The 16,851-nt window shown below is 46.0% G+C and overlaps 1 protein-coding gene across 1 annotated transcript in view; it reads right to left on the bottom strand.

The window, feature by feature from the left end:
- Positions 1 to 149: 149 nt before the first annotated feature.
- LOC102483893 (NACHT, LRR and PYD domains-containing protein 1) overlaps positions 150 to 16,851 on the bottom strand; it is a gene marked incomplete at its 3' end in the record, with an annotated part of 41,330 nt that continues 24,628 nt past the window's right edge. The window contains exons 9-14 of the mRNA XM_027766983.1: positions 16,363 to 16,452; positions 14,350 to 14,441; positions 13,619 to 13,778; positions 10,621 to 10,841; positions 782 to 1,044; positions 150 to 275 (exon numbers count right to left, since the gene is read on the bottom strand). Coding sequence (XP_027622784.1) covers positions 150 to 275; positions 782 to 1,044; positions 10,621 to 10,841; positions 13,619 to 13,778; positions 14,350 to 14,441; positions 16,363 to 16,452 — 952 coding nt within the window. The remainder of the gene's footprint in view (positions 276 to 781; positions 1,045 to 10,620; positions 10,842 to 13,618; positions 13,779 to 14,349; positions 14,442 to 16,362; positions 16,453 to 16,851) is intronic.

Below are 16,851 nucleotides of genomic sequence, written 5' to 3'. Positions count from 1 at the left end.
CTGGGGGTTTCTATTTAACTCTAAATCCCACATACTTTCTGCCAAACTCCAATTCTCCCTGCCCCTGGAAAGGCCCTGAAATCTTCCCTGTAGGTATTTCTGGTATGCCTTCTGAGCCTGGTGAGGGGGAGAACATCTGGGTTGCTCACCTCTGGGATGATTTCCAGCTGCATTGAACTAGACACGGTGTAGCGGGAGCCCACATAAAGTGGGGTCAGCGGGGGTGGCTTGCGGATTTGCACAAACTGGAACTTCTTTTCTTCATCATCTATGGCCTAAGGAACATAAAGAACAATGACTGAGGGAGGTTTCTGCCTTATGGGATCTGATCTGCATACATGAGATGGTGTGTCAATGTGTTTGTGTGGGCAGAGGGTGGCTACACCACTCCTGCACCCATCTTCCTCCATGCACGACTATGCAGAGAGCTCCACACTTGGCCTCTGCTAAGTTCAGAGTGGGAAGTGGGCCGCTGGAAGAGAAGAGGGAAGAATGGAGTTTGGGGTATGAACTTTCCTATCTTTTGACTTCAGGAGAGAGACTGCAAAATGTGGCCAGATATCAGTGATGGAGCAGTGAATTCTGCTGAGGGATATACTCTGGAGAGTCAGGAGACCAATCTATGGCCAAGCACAGGGCAGGATCATTCACCCACTTTAAGGTGCCTGCTTATAAGAGACCCATTCTTATTCCTATTGAGGACTCCTCTAAGGGACTCTAGCTACATTTCATGTTTACCATAAGCTCACCCTGGCCCAGACTTTCTGACTCTTAGTTTCACCTTCTGAATGGAGCAGTCACTGGGGATCAGGTAGAGGTGGAAGATGACTTCCTCAGCATTGAGGCGATAGTAGACCAACACGGTAGAGGTGATGGGAATAAAGGGCAGGGCAATGTGGATCATTCTCAGTAGAACTCCCATGGGGGAGAAGCTGGGATTTTCCAGGACTGTGTAATATGGTTCCACTCTTGATGGCTTCTCCAGGAGCATCCCCTCCTCTTTAAAGTGGGCCACTTGGAGCAGGGAGCTGTTCACCTGCTCTCCTGTCAAAGAATGGATTTGAGAGGCATGGATTAGTGCCCTCACTTAAACGTGACTGGGTAGTAGGTTTCTGGAGTTCAGGCTCAAGAAAACTTCCTTAGGGAACACTGCACTATGGTCTGAATGTTTGGGTCCTCCCCACCCCCCAACTCATAGTTTCTTTCTTTCATGAGATATTGCACTCACATACATGTGAGAGAGAGAGAGAGAGAGAAAGAAATAGGGAGACAGAGACCCTTGATAGGGTCTCGTCATGCTGTGATTCCCTTCCCATGGCTCTCCAGTAAGTTAGGATCTTTGCACATGTATCCAGTGTGTTTCAGGTTGATTTGGGATCCCCACCCACAGTTGGCCATGTAGTTTCCAGAACTGTAGCTCAGTATGCACCTCCTATACCACCAAGGCTGGACTGCAAATTCATATATGGAAATCCTAACCCCCAAAGTGATGGTATTAGTAAGTGGAGCCTTTTGGGAGATGATTAAATCATGAGGGTAGAGTCTTCATAAATGAGATTAGTACCTTTAAAAAGATACCCAAGAAAGCTTGTTTGCCCCTCCACCCTATGAGAACACAGTAGAGGCACTATCTATGAGGAAGTAGGCCCTGACTAGATGCCAAATCGACTGGCACCTTGATCTGGGACTTTCCAGCCTCCAGCACTGTGTGAAATAAATTTCTGTTATGTATAAGGTATGTAGTTCATGGAATTTTGTTATAGCAGCCTGAATGGTCTAAAATACCCAGCATGAGAAAAGGGGCATGCCTAGGCCTGGTGCCTTTCAGAGCTGTGGATAATACTGCCTCTGAGGTGAGAGCACTGGAGGAACTCCTGTAAGCCAAATTTGCACACATGCTCAGCCCCTGAATCTGGAGTCTAGAGGACATTGACTCTATGGCTGACTGTGTTGGGTGGATTCTGTAACTATGAGGGGTTGTTAAGTGGTACTGGCAGGTTTGATTCTAGGCAGGTGTAGAACATGAAGTGGGAGAGGGTGGTGGGGAAATAGGGTAACCACAAAAGGAGGCTACATTTGTTATGGCTCTGCTACCTACTGAACCATCTCCTCCACCACTGTATGGGTCTTGGCAGGAGGCAAGCTGAGCCTCCTACTCAGAAAGTAGAGTCTCTCTGACAGCCATGATGCAGGCATGTGACTAAGACTTGGCTAAATAGATACTCTTAACCAGGACCTCACATCTAGAGGGGGTAAAGCACAGATGACATTATTTTGGCAGTAGCGGTGGAGTCAAGAGTCCAGGGATTCTCATGGCAGTGCAGTCTCATAGTGGCTATGTTTGTGGCAGAGATGTCTCTGCATTTTTCTGTATGTGACCTTGGCTGTATCCTTGGTTTCCCAGCATCATTTATTTGCTGCTATTCTTTCTCCCTTATATTTGTTGCTCAACTTTTTGTTAAGGTTATGAGCTTCTCAAAAATATCCCAATACATTCCTTTTCCACCTAAATCAACTAGAATTAGTTTCTTTGATTGTGGCCTCTGACCAGTGCACCAGGGATGGATACTGAAGCCATAAGAGAAATCTTGAGGGATGAAGGCTAGTGGTAGAAGAAATTATGGCCTACAGACCAGGAGCTATGGCTGCTCCTGCACTGCCTGGCAACTGCTGCGATGCTTCTGCCTCCTAGGAAGCAGAGGGATGTCCATCAAGCTGGACAAAACTCTTAGTCTGAGTTGGCATCAATTGCTATGTCACCGAGTGATGGTAATCCCAGAGGGGCCATGGAGACTGGTACTTGTGTTTTTTCATTTATTCATTGCATTTTGGGGTGAAAAATAACAGAGTGGTATATATCATCTGAAAAAATGAGGATGAATTTACCTTTTACATCACCAAACAATGCAACTATTATTACCTTCATGCCCTTTTCCATTACAGTTTCTCTCTACAGCAACACATTTGTATGTTTCCATCACAGTTCTCAGAACGTTGCCTGTTTTTTCCACATTAAATTCCCAGAAACATCTGTTGGACTTTCTAATGACTGCAACACATGATCTTTGCTAGTGGATGTACTACCATCCCTCATTTCAGTGTTGAGGTTGTTTCCAACTATTCGCCATGATAAATGATACTGCAATGCACATATTTCTGCATAGAGCTCTTCTGTTTCCCTTGGGTTATTGCCTTGGAATCAATAAACAGCAAGGAACAAAAAAAGTTTGTGAAAAGATATGCATTTTCCCCACCCACAGTTGCGTGGTGCCACTTTGTGCTGCTGTCAGCACTCTAAATGGTTGGTCCCAACTGAACCTCCACAACTCTGGAATGTTCTCACGTATCAGATGAGGGAACTGAAACTCCGGGAGGGAAATGCTTTTCCCAAGGCCACACAGCCACAGTCCTAGCACCAGATCCCAGCACTCTGATCACAGTCTGCAGCACTTACATGTCTTCTGTGCCAAATTTTGACTGAGTTATGGAAGTTTCTGTGTGACTCCAACTTATCTTTTCACTAGGGTTGCCAACTGTCCTGTCTTGCCCAGGACTGAGAGGGTTTGTGAGGTGCAGGATCAGGAAAATCCTGGGCCATCCAGGATGAATTAGTCACCCTCCTTTTCACTCATGTCCTTTCCACAGATGACAGCAGAATCACCTCCAAATCTGCCAACTGACAATGTATTTGTGCCAACAGATTGGAGGGAGAAGGGAAACAACAGGGAAAATTATTGTCTGAAAAGGCAGAAGTGTAGGTGGTGACTTGATGTGTATCATTGTAGGAAGATTAGGACCTTCTGCTTGGACCTGCCTTTAGGTAGTCTCATTAGAAATATTCAGAACAATCTGGGGCCAGTAGATTGTTAAGGCATTTTTTTTTCCCGACAGGTATTTATTAAGCATCTATTTTAGATGAACTATTTCTAGACATAAACCTTGATAAAACAGGCATACAAAGCTTTGACTCCCACAAGGTTCGAGTCCCAGACCTGGTGGCTTGCAACTCACACTGGACACATGTGTGTGTGCCCAAAATCTCAAGAGAATGGAAAATTTATTAAGCACTTACAGTGGGCCAGACCCTGTGATGTATCTGGGAACAGGGACTATATGAGCACTGCAATTCCAGAGCTCATGGCCCACATGGAAAGCTGACAGTGAATAGAACAATGGCTTAAAGCATCCTAAATGTTCTGTCCAGGGCAGCCTGAGACTTCTTCCTCTTTTTCCACTGCATGCCCAATATTTGCTTCAGCCTCTGCAGCTCCCACTATGCAGGAGGCTGGGGGTTCTCCTTTAGACCCTGCCCTTGTTCCTGTGGCTTGATGCTACCCTGCCCCTGATGCAAAGTGTATTTTTAGCACCTTCCAAGCTCAGGTGAGCTGTTGAGGGGCAAACCAACTTTCATGCTCAAGGAGGGACAATGGAACCCACATCAAGTAAAGGTGGAATACCAGATGGCTGTCTGTGCAGAGTGGTTAAAAGATAACAGACTCTTGAATTTCACTCCCAGCAGAAGTGATGCAACCGTGTTGGATGTGTCTGTCTGCAAGGCACTTGGCTTAGAAAAGACCACCTGCTATTATGGATAAAATGCAGCTTGACCAAGCATGAGAAGTTCTCAATTATGGGAAAATGCATATTATGCAGGGATTTAAAAATGTTTTTGCACAAAATAAACTTATAATTTAATTCAAGTTTTTTTCACAAAAGTTTTTAAGTCTTCTTGTATACCATCACCTAACTATTGTAGTTTTTTCTGTTTCTTCCACAAAGAACTTGGCCCAGTCCTCCTGGTAACTTTCAGGGTCTGGGAAGAAAAAGATACTAAGATCTTTTGCATATGCATTCAGCTGAAACTGAAGTTTCAGGTTCTCTCTTGTACAACTCAGATGATGTTGGCTCCAGAGAACCAGTAGTTTGGGGACACAAGGGGGTATCATTATGGTTTTCAGTAGTCTAATCCAGGTGAGCTCCTGGGGTGGGTGGGGTGGGAAAAGAGAATGACCCTACAGGGTTGAGTGAAGTGTCTTTATTCCCATGGACAGCACAGAGAAAAGCAATTGCAACAGAAACAAGGGGACTAATTTTCCTGGAGGAGGGCCATATGGAGAGCAGGGTCTGTGTGTATGTAAGGAGAAGAGTGGTGGGTGGTGAAGGACTGAAAAGGATAGGCCCAGCTTCATAGGTGTGTGGCCTGTGCAGACACACAGAGCCCTGAGCTCTAATGTTCTGCTGGTTGTGTCTTTATATTCTTTTTTCCTAATTACAAGGGGAGGTGTGTGTGCTAACCAGTGGGAGATAGAGATAAAGATGACAGATAAAGAGGGAGAGAGAGGAAGGAGAGAGAAAGCATCTCCCAATGGGGCATAATAATGGGGCAATCCCTTCTCCTCCATTTATCCATCCTGTTTGGATTTAGAACATGTATACACACATACCTTGTGTGTTTTTCAGTCACTGGGGCTGGGATTGGATTGCTATTGGCCATATGGCATCTGGCTCCCATAACCACTAGACTGTGGGCTGTCCCTCTTTCTTGACATTCTTAGTCACTTTTGAAGAAGGGGCCCACTGTTTTCATTTTGCCTGGACTCCACAACTGACAGAGCTGGTCCTGCAAGAGAGTGAGAATGCAGGGTGGATGGGGTGGGTGGTGAGGTCTGCAAGGTCCTGAGGCAAAGCTGACATGCTAAAAGCTCCAAGCTGTAGCAGTTGAACTCATTGTAAAAAGTTGGTAATCTGACACAGGACACAACCAATGACAGTGAAGAAGCAGTCAGCATCCAAGTTCTAAATCAGGCCTATGCTAAGCAGTGAGGGCATCATTTCCAGGACAACAAACAACTGCAGCTCAGGTAGCAGGCAGCACGGATTCCTGAGAGGGGCCCTGCCTGGCCCCAGGGTGTGGTTCTCTAACTGGGCATGAGTCCGGCCAGCTGAAAGAAGCTTTTGTGCATTTCACCTCTTGCTCTATGTACAGATTTCAAAGAGAGTAAGTCCTGCATGGCCACAGGGTGAGGTCCAGATGTGTTCTTGGGAAGACTAGTGGGACAAAGACTTGGACATGGGATGGAGTAAAGTTCTTACTCTGGGATGAATATGGCCTGGGTTAGAATCATCCCAACTCTGGATAAGAGTCTTCTTCCTTATGAATTTCCATTTTCTTATTGATGCACTGGGGAAAACCATAGTATCTAACTTAGTAGGTCGTTATGAAAATTGAGATGATATAAATATATGGGGGACTTCCTAGCATGGTACCTGGCACAGAATGCTCAGTAATTGGTCAGTCCTTATTAGTGATGTCCTAGGAGCCCTTAAATAACAATGCTGCCAACTTGGTGGATTCACCCCTGTCCACATCTGGCCTTCAGCCTGGCAGGCTTCTGCTGGATTCCTGTATGTGTGGAGGGTCACCAATCCCTTTGAAATATCCTGTTTCCCAGTCCCACATGCTGGATGTATGAGACTGACTAGGGTGCTTATGAATGGTGAGTGGCTGGCTTGCCCACTTCAGGGAATGAGGTAGGACAAGGGGGCTGAGATTGAGAGCTAAAGGCAGACTTCTTTAGCTGCATGAGGTTTTCCTTAGGATACTCAGCTGAGAGTGGGACATGCTGGTGCAGCCTGAGCATCCTGGGTCAAGGCAGACCAAGTTCTCTCATTGCTGGGCCCAGGCAGAGCTACATCAGGGCTGATCCTATTGTCTCCTTTGGCCAATCCCCTGTCTCCCTGAAAGAACATCTGGAGATGCCCTGGGCCCAGGTCTTAGTTGTGAAAGAGGAAGCACAGGTGTTGTAGTGGGTATGTCATTACCCTGTAATGATATCGCATGATTGTCAGGTGGGGAAAAACAACTACTTGACCCAACCTGTTGTCTGAGCCATGGAGCCACCCCGAATTTCAATATTTCCGCCTGGACAGTAATACAGATACATCTGTGTGAATTTCAGCCTTGACTTTACTCCCTTTCTGAACTATAAGGACACTTTAAAAAGTTTATGGAAAAGGAATTTAAGCAAAAGTTGATTTTGGTGTAAAAAAATGTATTTTTGGTGCAAAAAAATTTTGGGGGGGGGGGTTTGTGGTTTTATTTAGAAACAAAACGTGCACACGAGCTATCTACTCGTTTTCTTCACTGCGCAGTCTGGCATTGGGATTGGTGACTGAGGGCCAGCTGGGCTGCTCTTTCCATGATGGCCTTGTGGTTCTTGGAGGAAACATTGTGGGCGATCTCAGCACAGTAAGACTTACTGCACATCAGCAGCACTTCCAGCTCCTTGACTTTGAGGACCAGGAATTTCCGGAAGTTGCCGGGCAGTATGTGCTTCGTTTTCTTGCTGCTCCCATAACTGATGTTGGGCATAAAGATCTGGCCCTTGAATTTCCTTTGCACCCTGTTGTCAATACCTCTGGGTTTTTGCCCGTTGCATTTAATTTTGACATATCGGTCTGACTGGTGCCGGATGAACTTCTTGGCCCTCTTTTTGACAATCTTGGGATTCACGAGGGCCTGAGGGCAGCCATGATGCTGGGTAGGAGATGGATGCCACTTCCACAGACAGCGCTGAGGAAGCTTGGTGCAAAAAAATTTTAAAACTCACACGTAGTCTTTTCATAATACACACTTTCCATGAGCTTTTTGAAGATCCCTTATATACAAACACTTTAGAATCTTTTCTTTTCTTTTCTTTTCTTTTCTTTTCTTTTCTTTTCTTTCTTTCTTTCTTTCTTTCTTTTTTTTTTTTTTTTTTTTTTTTAAGACGGACTCTGGGTATGTTGTAATCCTCCTACCTCAACCTCTCAGGTAGCTGAGAATATGGGTCCATGCCCCCATACCCAGCTGTTACGGTTGTCTGGAAACTAAACTTGGGCCTCCCATGTGACCTCAGCCTCTTGGAGTAGCAGCATCAATCAGCCAGTGCTACAATGACTGTGAATCCTTTAACACTCTTATTAGCCATTATTATTGGTGGTTTTTTAGTTCTTCTTTTCTTATTAAAATCCCCACATATTGTGGATCAGCAGTGGTTAAGGTACTGGATTCTTACATGACTGACTGTGGTTCAAGTCTCAGACCCAGCAGCTTGAAAATCATGCCAAATGTGTGTGTGTATGGTGTGCCTCAAATTCCTAGAGAACAAAGGGGAAGGGATTTAGGCTAACAAAACACTGGATGGATAAAGCAACAATAATAATGCTTGCTATGTGAGATTTTTTAAAGACTTTTTTTAACTACAGGGTGCATGTACTCACTGGAGAAAGAAACAGACAGAGTGAAAGTGAGAAATCACTCCCCAGCAGAAATAGCCACGCCTAAATCACGAGGGGCCTGAGGGCAGCCACCAGGTCCAGTACTCGAACCATGGCTGACTACATAGGAGCCCAGCGACATAGCCATTGCACCAATTGCTGGTCCCTGTTTCCAAATTTTGTCATCGTTCATGGTTTATTGCTTCTTCTTCTTCTTTTTTAAAAGTTTTTTTCTTCCCTGACAGGAAGAGAGACAAGACAGAGAGACTGGTAGCCCCAAGAGAGTCTCCATGTTCTCAGCCAGCCTCAGCCAGCCACAGCCAGCCCCAGATCATAAGCATATGCATACCCAGCGTGTTCAAGGAGGTCTCTGCATATGAACCTGAAAACTTCCCATGTGGGTCAGCCTCACAGAGCATTGTGCTACTGCTGTGCCACCTCCCATTGCTTGTTTTTTGCTTCTTGCTCAAATTTAAAGACTAATTATTTTTAAAAAATCTATTACACACACTTATTTTTATTCTGTGTTCTATTTTGATCATCCTAATGTCTGAAATATTTAAGAGACCATTTCTGGTCCCTGTAGTTTCTGCTGCTTCTCACTTATGGTACCTTGTTTACTTTTTGTGATTTTAAAAAAAATTTTACTTAGAAGCATTCATAATAGTAACAAAACAGCTTCAACTTTCTTTTTTAATTACAGAGTGGTATTCAGTTAACAAAAGAACATTTATTTCATGTAAGCTGCATAAGAGACAATTGAAGATGAAAAAAAGAGACCATCTCCATATTTAACTAATTTGTACTGTGCACCAACAAGAACCTGCTCTAAATTTCCATGCCAGTTACAACCCCCCATACTGTACCAGGAAGGTTAGTGCTATTGAAAATACCACCAGGACAAGGCTTTCTAAAAACACACTTGGTAGTGTGTTAACTATAAAAAAAAAGATACTGTACAGTTTACATTTCAATTTTTTTTTTCATTAAAAGGAGTGAGTTATTTACAGGAAGGTTAAATGCCTTCTAGATGAGGGGAAAAAAACTGCACTAGAACCAACTTATTTATTTATTTATTTATTTATTTAGGAGAGGTTTTTGCTATAGGGTGCGTGCGCTTGCCAGACAGACAAAGACAGAGAGACAGAAAGCGAGAAATCACCCCCCAGAGGGGATGATCACGGCGCAATCCCTTCTCCTCCATTCTCCTCTCGGGATCTTGGGCATGCACGCACACGTGCCCGGTGTGAGTTCTAAGTCACCGGGTCCGGGACGTGAACCGTGGTCGACTACATAGGAGTCCAGCGACACAGCCATTATGCTAACTGCTGGTTCCCCAGAACCAACTTATTCATCATTATCTTCTTCATCTTTATCCTCTTTATCTTCCTCATTTTCCTCCTCCTCCTCTTTCTTGCTCTTTTCAACCTTGACAACTCCCTTTTCGGTTGTATCATGCTTTCCTTTAGCTCGATATGCAGCAATACCCTTTTCGTATTTTTCCTTCAGCTTAGCAGCCTTTTCATAAGGCTGTTTATCACCTGCAGCAGTGTTATTCCACATCCCTCCCAGTTTCTTTGCAATATCACCAATGGATAGGCCAGGATGTTCTCCTTTGATTTTTGGTTGATATTCAGAACAGAGCAAGAAGAGAGCTGAAGGAGGCCTCTTGGATGCATTGGGATCCTTAAACTTCTTTTTGTTTCCCCTTTAGGAGGGATAGAAGTTTTCATTTCTCTTTCATAATGGGCCTGGTCCGCTTTTGCCATATCTTCATATTGGGAGATTTAATGATTATTATCTTCTATTGGGAAGCCCTTCTATTATGGCTCCAGCTCTCAAATAGAACCTGTCTGCCATGCTATTTCTTCTCCTTGCATGTAGGAATAGTGATGGCTTCTCATTATTACTTCCCATTACTGGCTACCAGTCCTGAGTTACCCCAACATTCACATTCACTTACTCTTCCTTGTAAATAGTTTGGTCTTTGAAGAGTCTCTCAGAAAATCTCAACTGAGGCCTGGCTGCTGTGGCACAGTGGTAATGCAAGTGCCTTGCAAGATTAGAAGCCATATTGTTACTGCAGGTTTGGATCCCTGAGTTGGCTTGAAAATATGCTGTGTGTGCATGTGAGTACCCAGGATCCTGAAGAGCTGAAGGACTGGGGGAAGGGGATTGCTGTGTGACAACACCTTGTTAAGGGTTCTTCTCTCTCTCTCTCATGCATGTGTATATACTATCATATAAAAAATTAAAAGAAGCCATGAGTGCCTCCCCCAGTATACCCTTATCATACACTCCTTTTGGGGTTCATAATTACTACCAACAACCGCTTTCCCTCCTACCTTCCCTTGCACTTACCTTGGAGGGCCACAAAGTGAGGGAGGTACACAGCTGCCACGGCTCCAGGCTCAGCCTTGATGTCAAACAGAGGCCCTGCAACCATCCAGCTGTGTTGTGGGACAGTCTCCAGGAATTGGTTCCAGGCACAGAATGTAATCTCAATGGTCACTGCCCCTTTTACCATAAAGCGGAGACCTGTGTTAGGCCAATAGTAGAAGCCAGCCATGGGAAAGTGAACTCTGAGGAAAAAAGAAAGAAGTGGAAACTGTATTACACAAACTCACTGAGCACCTTGTGGGTGGTGGACCCTGTATAGGGCCTTGTGGATACAGTGGAATAGCTATAAACCCAGACTTGAGAGTCAGATGGACTTGGGTTTTAGTCTGCTCTGTGACTGTGAATCTCATGAGCAAGTCTTTCTCCTTCCTAATTTCAGTTTCCTCCTCTGTAAACAGGAATAATAATAGCACCCATCTCTTGAGGTTGTACGTAATAAGTCATCTAATGCATGTTGATGGTTTAAGCATGCCTGGGAGCAGATGTGATGATGAAATAGGCAAGTGTTCTATTTTTAACAGGCCTATTTAGTAGTAATTAATAACAATCTACATGCTAATATTAGTGATAAACAACACTTAGAGCTGAAAATTACAGAACTCTTAAGTGATTCTCCCAAGGCTCTCCCCATGGTAAATGGTAGAGTCATAGGATGTTAGGCTCTGTGGTTGTAAGTTGAGAGTGACACTATCTCCCACCTGAGATAATGTCTGTGACAGTTTGGTGAGTGTGATGTGTTATGTAAGAGATCATGATTATAGACAATTACTTATATGACTGTAAACTCTTGAAGGGCGGGGCTGCCATATTCATCTTAGGGCACTAATTTAGTACTTAACCTGTAGTGGCTATTAATAAAACAGGAGCAGGGCCAGATGGTGGCACAATGGTAGCACAACTGATCCATAGGGGAAATGTTCTGGGTTGGAATCCCAAGACCTCCTTGGGGATCTAAGGGGGGCATATGTATGCATGTCTGAGCTCAGGGCCAGCTGAGACTGGGGGTATATTTAAGAATGAAAACCCTTTCATAGGTGTCTATCTGTCTCTCTTTCTGTTTCTCACTTATGTGAGAAATAGAAAAACTTAAAAAAAATTAAACATATAGATTAAAAGTGATTTAAGGGACCAGTAGTTAGCTTAATGGCTATGTTGCTGAACTCCCATATAGTCGACTACGGTTCGTGTCCCGGACCCGGTGGCTTAAACTCACGCCAGGCGCGTGTGTGTGTGTGTGTGCCCAAGATCCTGAGAGGAGAATGGAGGAGAAGGGATTGCAGTGTGGCCGTCCCACAAGGAGGAGTGATTTCTCGCTTTCTGCCTCTCTATCTCTCTGGTGAGTGCATTCGCCCTGTAGCAAAAACCTCTCAAAAAAAAAAAAAAAAAAAAAGTGATTTAAGAGAAACCTCAGAGACATGACAGGGCTAGTCCTATAACACAAAGGTCAATGTATAGAAGAGACTATATCCCACCCACCTAGCTAAACAGGGCTTGAGCCCCTGACCCAATATCTTGAAAAACATTCATGTGTATGTGTGCCCAGGATCCTCATGGTATGGAGAGTTGGAAGAAAGAGGATTGTGGTATAACCAGCCCTGTGTGTGTGTGTGTGTGTGTGTGTGTGTGGTGTTTTCTCTTTCTCTGTCCTGTAAGTGCATGCACATGCAACTCTCTAGCATAAAGCAAGAAGAAAAGAAAAACAGAAATGAAAGAGACATAGCAAACCAAGTACAAATGGACCTTGTTTAACTTTTCAAAAAAATATGTATTTGTTTAATTCCATTTGTTATTATTTTTTAATTTGACAAGAGAGAGAGAGAGAGAAAGGGAAAGTGAGAAAGCAAGTCACCAGGTCTGGGACTTGAACCATGGTCGACCATGTGGGAATCCAGTGTCTTGAACCACCACACCACTTGCTGGTCCTCCTTGTTTATTTTTAAAAAAAATTCGGGGGTACTTATTAGAGAGAGAGAGACAGAGAGAGAAAGTGAGAAAACACTCTACTCTGCAATCCCTTCTTCTTCATCTCTTTTTCCTTTCTGGATTTTGGGCAGGCATGCATGCACCAGGCATGTTTTTTTTTTCCCCTGAAGAGGTATTTGCTACAGGGCACGTGCACTTGCCAGAAAAACAGAGAGAGACAGAGAGATAAAAAGCAAGAAATCACCCCCCAGGAGGGATGGCCATGCAGCAATCCCTTCTCCTCCATTCTCCTCTTGGGATCTTGGGCATGCATGCACACATGCCCAGCGTGAGTTTAAGCCACCGGGTCCAGGGCTCGAACCATTGTTGGCCTCATGGGAGTCCAACAATATAGCCATTGCACTAACTGCTGGTCCCAACCAGGCATGTTTTTCAAGCCATCAGGTATGAGATTGAAACCATATGGTTGGCCAGGTGCTTTCTGGCTGCCTTAAGCATCACGCTATGGCTGGCCTGAGTGGACCTTGTTAGACTTTGGATTAGGAGAAGCCACCTACAAGAACACATTTTAGACAACTGAGCAAATTGAATACAGATTGGGTATTAGATAATATGAAAGACATTGTCAGCTCTGTTAGACGTGATAATGACATTGGGGTGATGGAAGAAAGGTCTTTATCTTTTATTGGTTTATATAGATAATGAAATATTTAAGGGTAAAAATCATCTGATGCCTTGGATTTAACAACAAAAATGGGAGAAAGAGAATAATTAAAAGCAATTTGGCAAAACAATTGTTGAAGCTAGGTAAGAGGGACATGGAAGCTCCTTGTGTCTCTAGTTTTGGAAAATTTCATAATAAAATGACTTTTTCAGTAATAAAAAGTGCACACCCAGTACCTCAGCCCTGTTCCTGCCTGGAGGCTTGGCAAAGGGAGGGAACCCAATGGGAGGTGGTTGGGGTACTGACTGTGGGCTCCAGTGTTGGGGGTGGGGTGGGGAGGCAGGTCTGGGACAGCAGAGCCCCCTCACTCACCGGTGCAGGCTCTGCTCTTTGTCAACTACCTCAGTAGTCACAGGCCCTGTGGGGCCCCAGAAGTCTTCTTCGGTCCCGAGAGGCTCCATGTGCAGGTCCCTTGGAGAGGCAGGTGAAGACAGACGGAAGGGTTCCTGTGCTGCTTGTGGGGAACTTCCCTCTGGAACAGGCAGGGTGGTGTCAGTTCTAGATTCTTCTTCCTGGTCTCTCCAGTCCCACAACTGGACCATGGAAGGCCTTTCTCAAGGCTTGGCCTGCCTGGACAGTGATGGGGAGTGCATCTGCGGCCTCTGCCCCTGCTCCTGGGGCTGCCTGCTATGTGAGGAGGCCCCCATGCCCACTGCCTCCTAACCCTGCCCACTTGCCCTTCCAAACTGAAATCCAGAAGCATTTCTCTTGCTAGCGTGCCCTAGGTGGGCAACATGAGAGAAGAAAATGGTTTGAAAGATGGATGAGCAAGATGGAGACCTCAGCAACCTAAAATGCAAACTGGTCCTTGGTTCAGGGTGTGGTAAATGCCATAGAGATTCTGTAGAGGGACAGCAGCAGTCCCTGCAGGTGGCAGAATGGGAAGCAGAAATCCCACCAGGTTCTAGGGCTGGAAGATCTCACATGGGGCAGGGCCCTCCTAGTGGGGAACATGCCCTGTCCCATGTCAGAGGCAGGGGATGGTGGGGATGACCCCTCCCACATCCCACCATGGTGTTTCCAGTCTGCCCCCTTCAAAGTACCTGAGTCTGTTCTCGGCCGCTTCAGCGAGGTCGTGCTATGACTGCTCTCTCCTTCATCCGGGCCCTCAGTAGGGATCATCACACTTGGCTGCCTAGACAGAGTTGTTTTCTCTTCCTAAGATATCCGAGGAAGCTAGGGCCATGTGCCTGACTTCCCCACTTAAAATTCACTGTGTCCACATTAGAGCTCAGTCCCACGATTCTCCTGTAGTCCCCACCTCCATGGACTTCCCCATCCGCCCAGACACCCAAGGGAAAACTGGGGCTCATCCTGACTCTCCTCGCCTGCCATGAGAACTGACTGTGTGAGCAATACCTCCCGAAGAACTCTCCTTTCTCTTCTCTTCTCTCAGCATGGCCCAGGTTTTGGCATTTGGGGCCTCAACCACTGCAGCATCCTCTGGAAGGCTTCCCTGTTCCTTCTCTGGCCCCTCTCCAGCCCATTTTCTTTCTTTTCTCTCTCTCTTTTTTTCTTCCTCCCTCCCTCCCTTCCTCTGTTATTTATTTAAATAAAGAATATGTATGCATTCATGCGGAGGGAAAGGAGGAGGAGGAGAGAGAGAGGCAAGTGAGGCATCAATCCTCTTCTGTCAGCCTTCCAGGTCATCAGGATCTTGGGCACACGTGTGTACGCCTGGCATGTTTCAGGTTGACTGGGTGGGGATGTGAACCTGCAGTTGGCCATGTGACCTCCAGCACTGCAGTTCAGTGTGCTATGGACTGCACTGAGGCTGGGCCTAATGTCCATTTTCTAGTAGGAACTGATCTTTAAACATGAATCCAATGTGTCACTTTGCTGCTGAAGCCCTATTATGTCGCCATTGTTTCTGGGGGGGAAACGGAAAGTTCTTAACATGGTCCAAAAGCCTTTGCTGTTAGGCCCTGTCCTCTCTCCTGTCCCCCTACCTGTGACACTTTCTGTTTGCTCACTGACCTCTAGACCAGTGGGTCTCAAACCCAGTGGGTGCCAAAGTCACCTGAGTGCTTGTACACACAGATTCCTGGACCTGCCCCACAGCTTCTGATTCATCAGGTCTGGAGTGGGGCCCAAGAATTTCATTTCTATGGAGCTCCCAGGTGAGGGTGATGCTTTGAGTAGCACTGCTCCAGAAGCCTGGCTTTCTATTCCTTACAGGAGTTAAGTCCCTTCATCCCTCAGAGCCTCTACCTCTGCCTGGAATTCACCTTCTCAGCCCAGCTCACCTCTCCTGTCTTTCAGAGCTCAACTTGGCTCCTTCAGAGAGGGTCAGATGGGCCCATCAGTGCTTGCATGCCAATCCAGGTGAAGTGATGCAGGCTAGGGGGATACCCGTGCCGGACTAAGCTCCTAGAGGTTGAGCCTTGCCTGTCATGTTCACTGCTGTGTCCTCAGATCCCAAAATAGTGCCTGGCACACAGTGGGTCTGCAGGGAATGCTTGTTCATTGCATGCATGACTCCTCCTTAGCCTCTGAGCCCATTTTATTTTAGGTGAGCCTGGACTGGGAGACAGATGTGCTTCAGTCACAGACCAGAATGCACCATCTAGGAAAATGTGGGGTGGCAGTGGATTCCATGGGTGGAAGATGGACACTCCTGCCCCTGGGGCTCACCCCTCAAAGCAGGAGTGTGTGTACATGTGTGTATGTGTGTGGGTGTTGGTGACAGCAGGATGGTTTCTTTTCCAAGGCCCTTTCTGTGCTTTTGTCTTTGTCTCCCTCTTGTGGTCACTGCTCTCATTGCTCTGAACCTTGTGCAGTGAAGGAACCTGTACTGTGCCCACAGGGTAGCACACTCCCAGAGACACTCATGTTCTCATTTGTCACCTTCTTAGTCATCTAATAGAGGGTTTAGCAGGGAAGTGAAGTGATTCTATTTGCACCGAACAAGCCAACCAACCTCCCTCCTGCTGCTGGGATTTCTTGGCTTCTTCCTGGCTCTGTTTGTCTCTCCTTGCCTTCAATGATCTTTTCCCATCTCCTGGCTGTAGATTAGCCTCAGGGGCTCAGTCAGGGAGCTCTGGGTACTCCCTTACCGTCTGCTGGGGATGCGTAGCTGAGGCTTCTCCTCCTCCAGTGTCCTCAGCGACTCCCTCACCTCGTCGCTCAGATGGGTCTGGTCCAGCCTGCAAGCACAAGGGAAGCCTTTGTTCCTCATGTAACCCTGGGTCCTTAGGGCCCAGAATCCTGGAATATGCCACCTCCTGAAGGACTCTGTCTCAGGTTGGATTCCCAGAGAATCAGACTCTGAGATGCAGAACAGAGTGAGGAGGTTATTACAGTGTCCTTCAGTCAACCCAGGACGAGGGAGCTGGGCGGAGGGAGGAGCTGGCTGTTTTCCCATCTCCATGGACACCCAGGTGACTCTGCAGGGAGTGCTGAGGCCTGGATGACCCTTTTGAGTTGTTCAGAGTTGGGATGAGGGACTGGGCCTTTACTTAAAGAAACATTTTTAAATGACCCTCCTCCCCCAGACACACACACGTGTGTGTGTGTGTGTGTGTGTGTGTGTGCATGTATTGTGA

Source organism: Tupaia chinensis, unplaced genomic scaffold (assembly GCF_000334495.1).
Source record: "Tupaia chinensis unplaced genomic scaffold, TupChi_1.0 Scaffold143814_1, whole genome shotgun sequence".
In the NCBI taxonomy this organism is placed as follows: Eukaryota; Metazoa; Chordata; class Mammalia; order Scandentia; family Tupaiidae; genus Tupaia; species Tupaia belangeri.
This window is presented reverse-complemented; position numbering and strand designations above follow the sequence as displayed.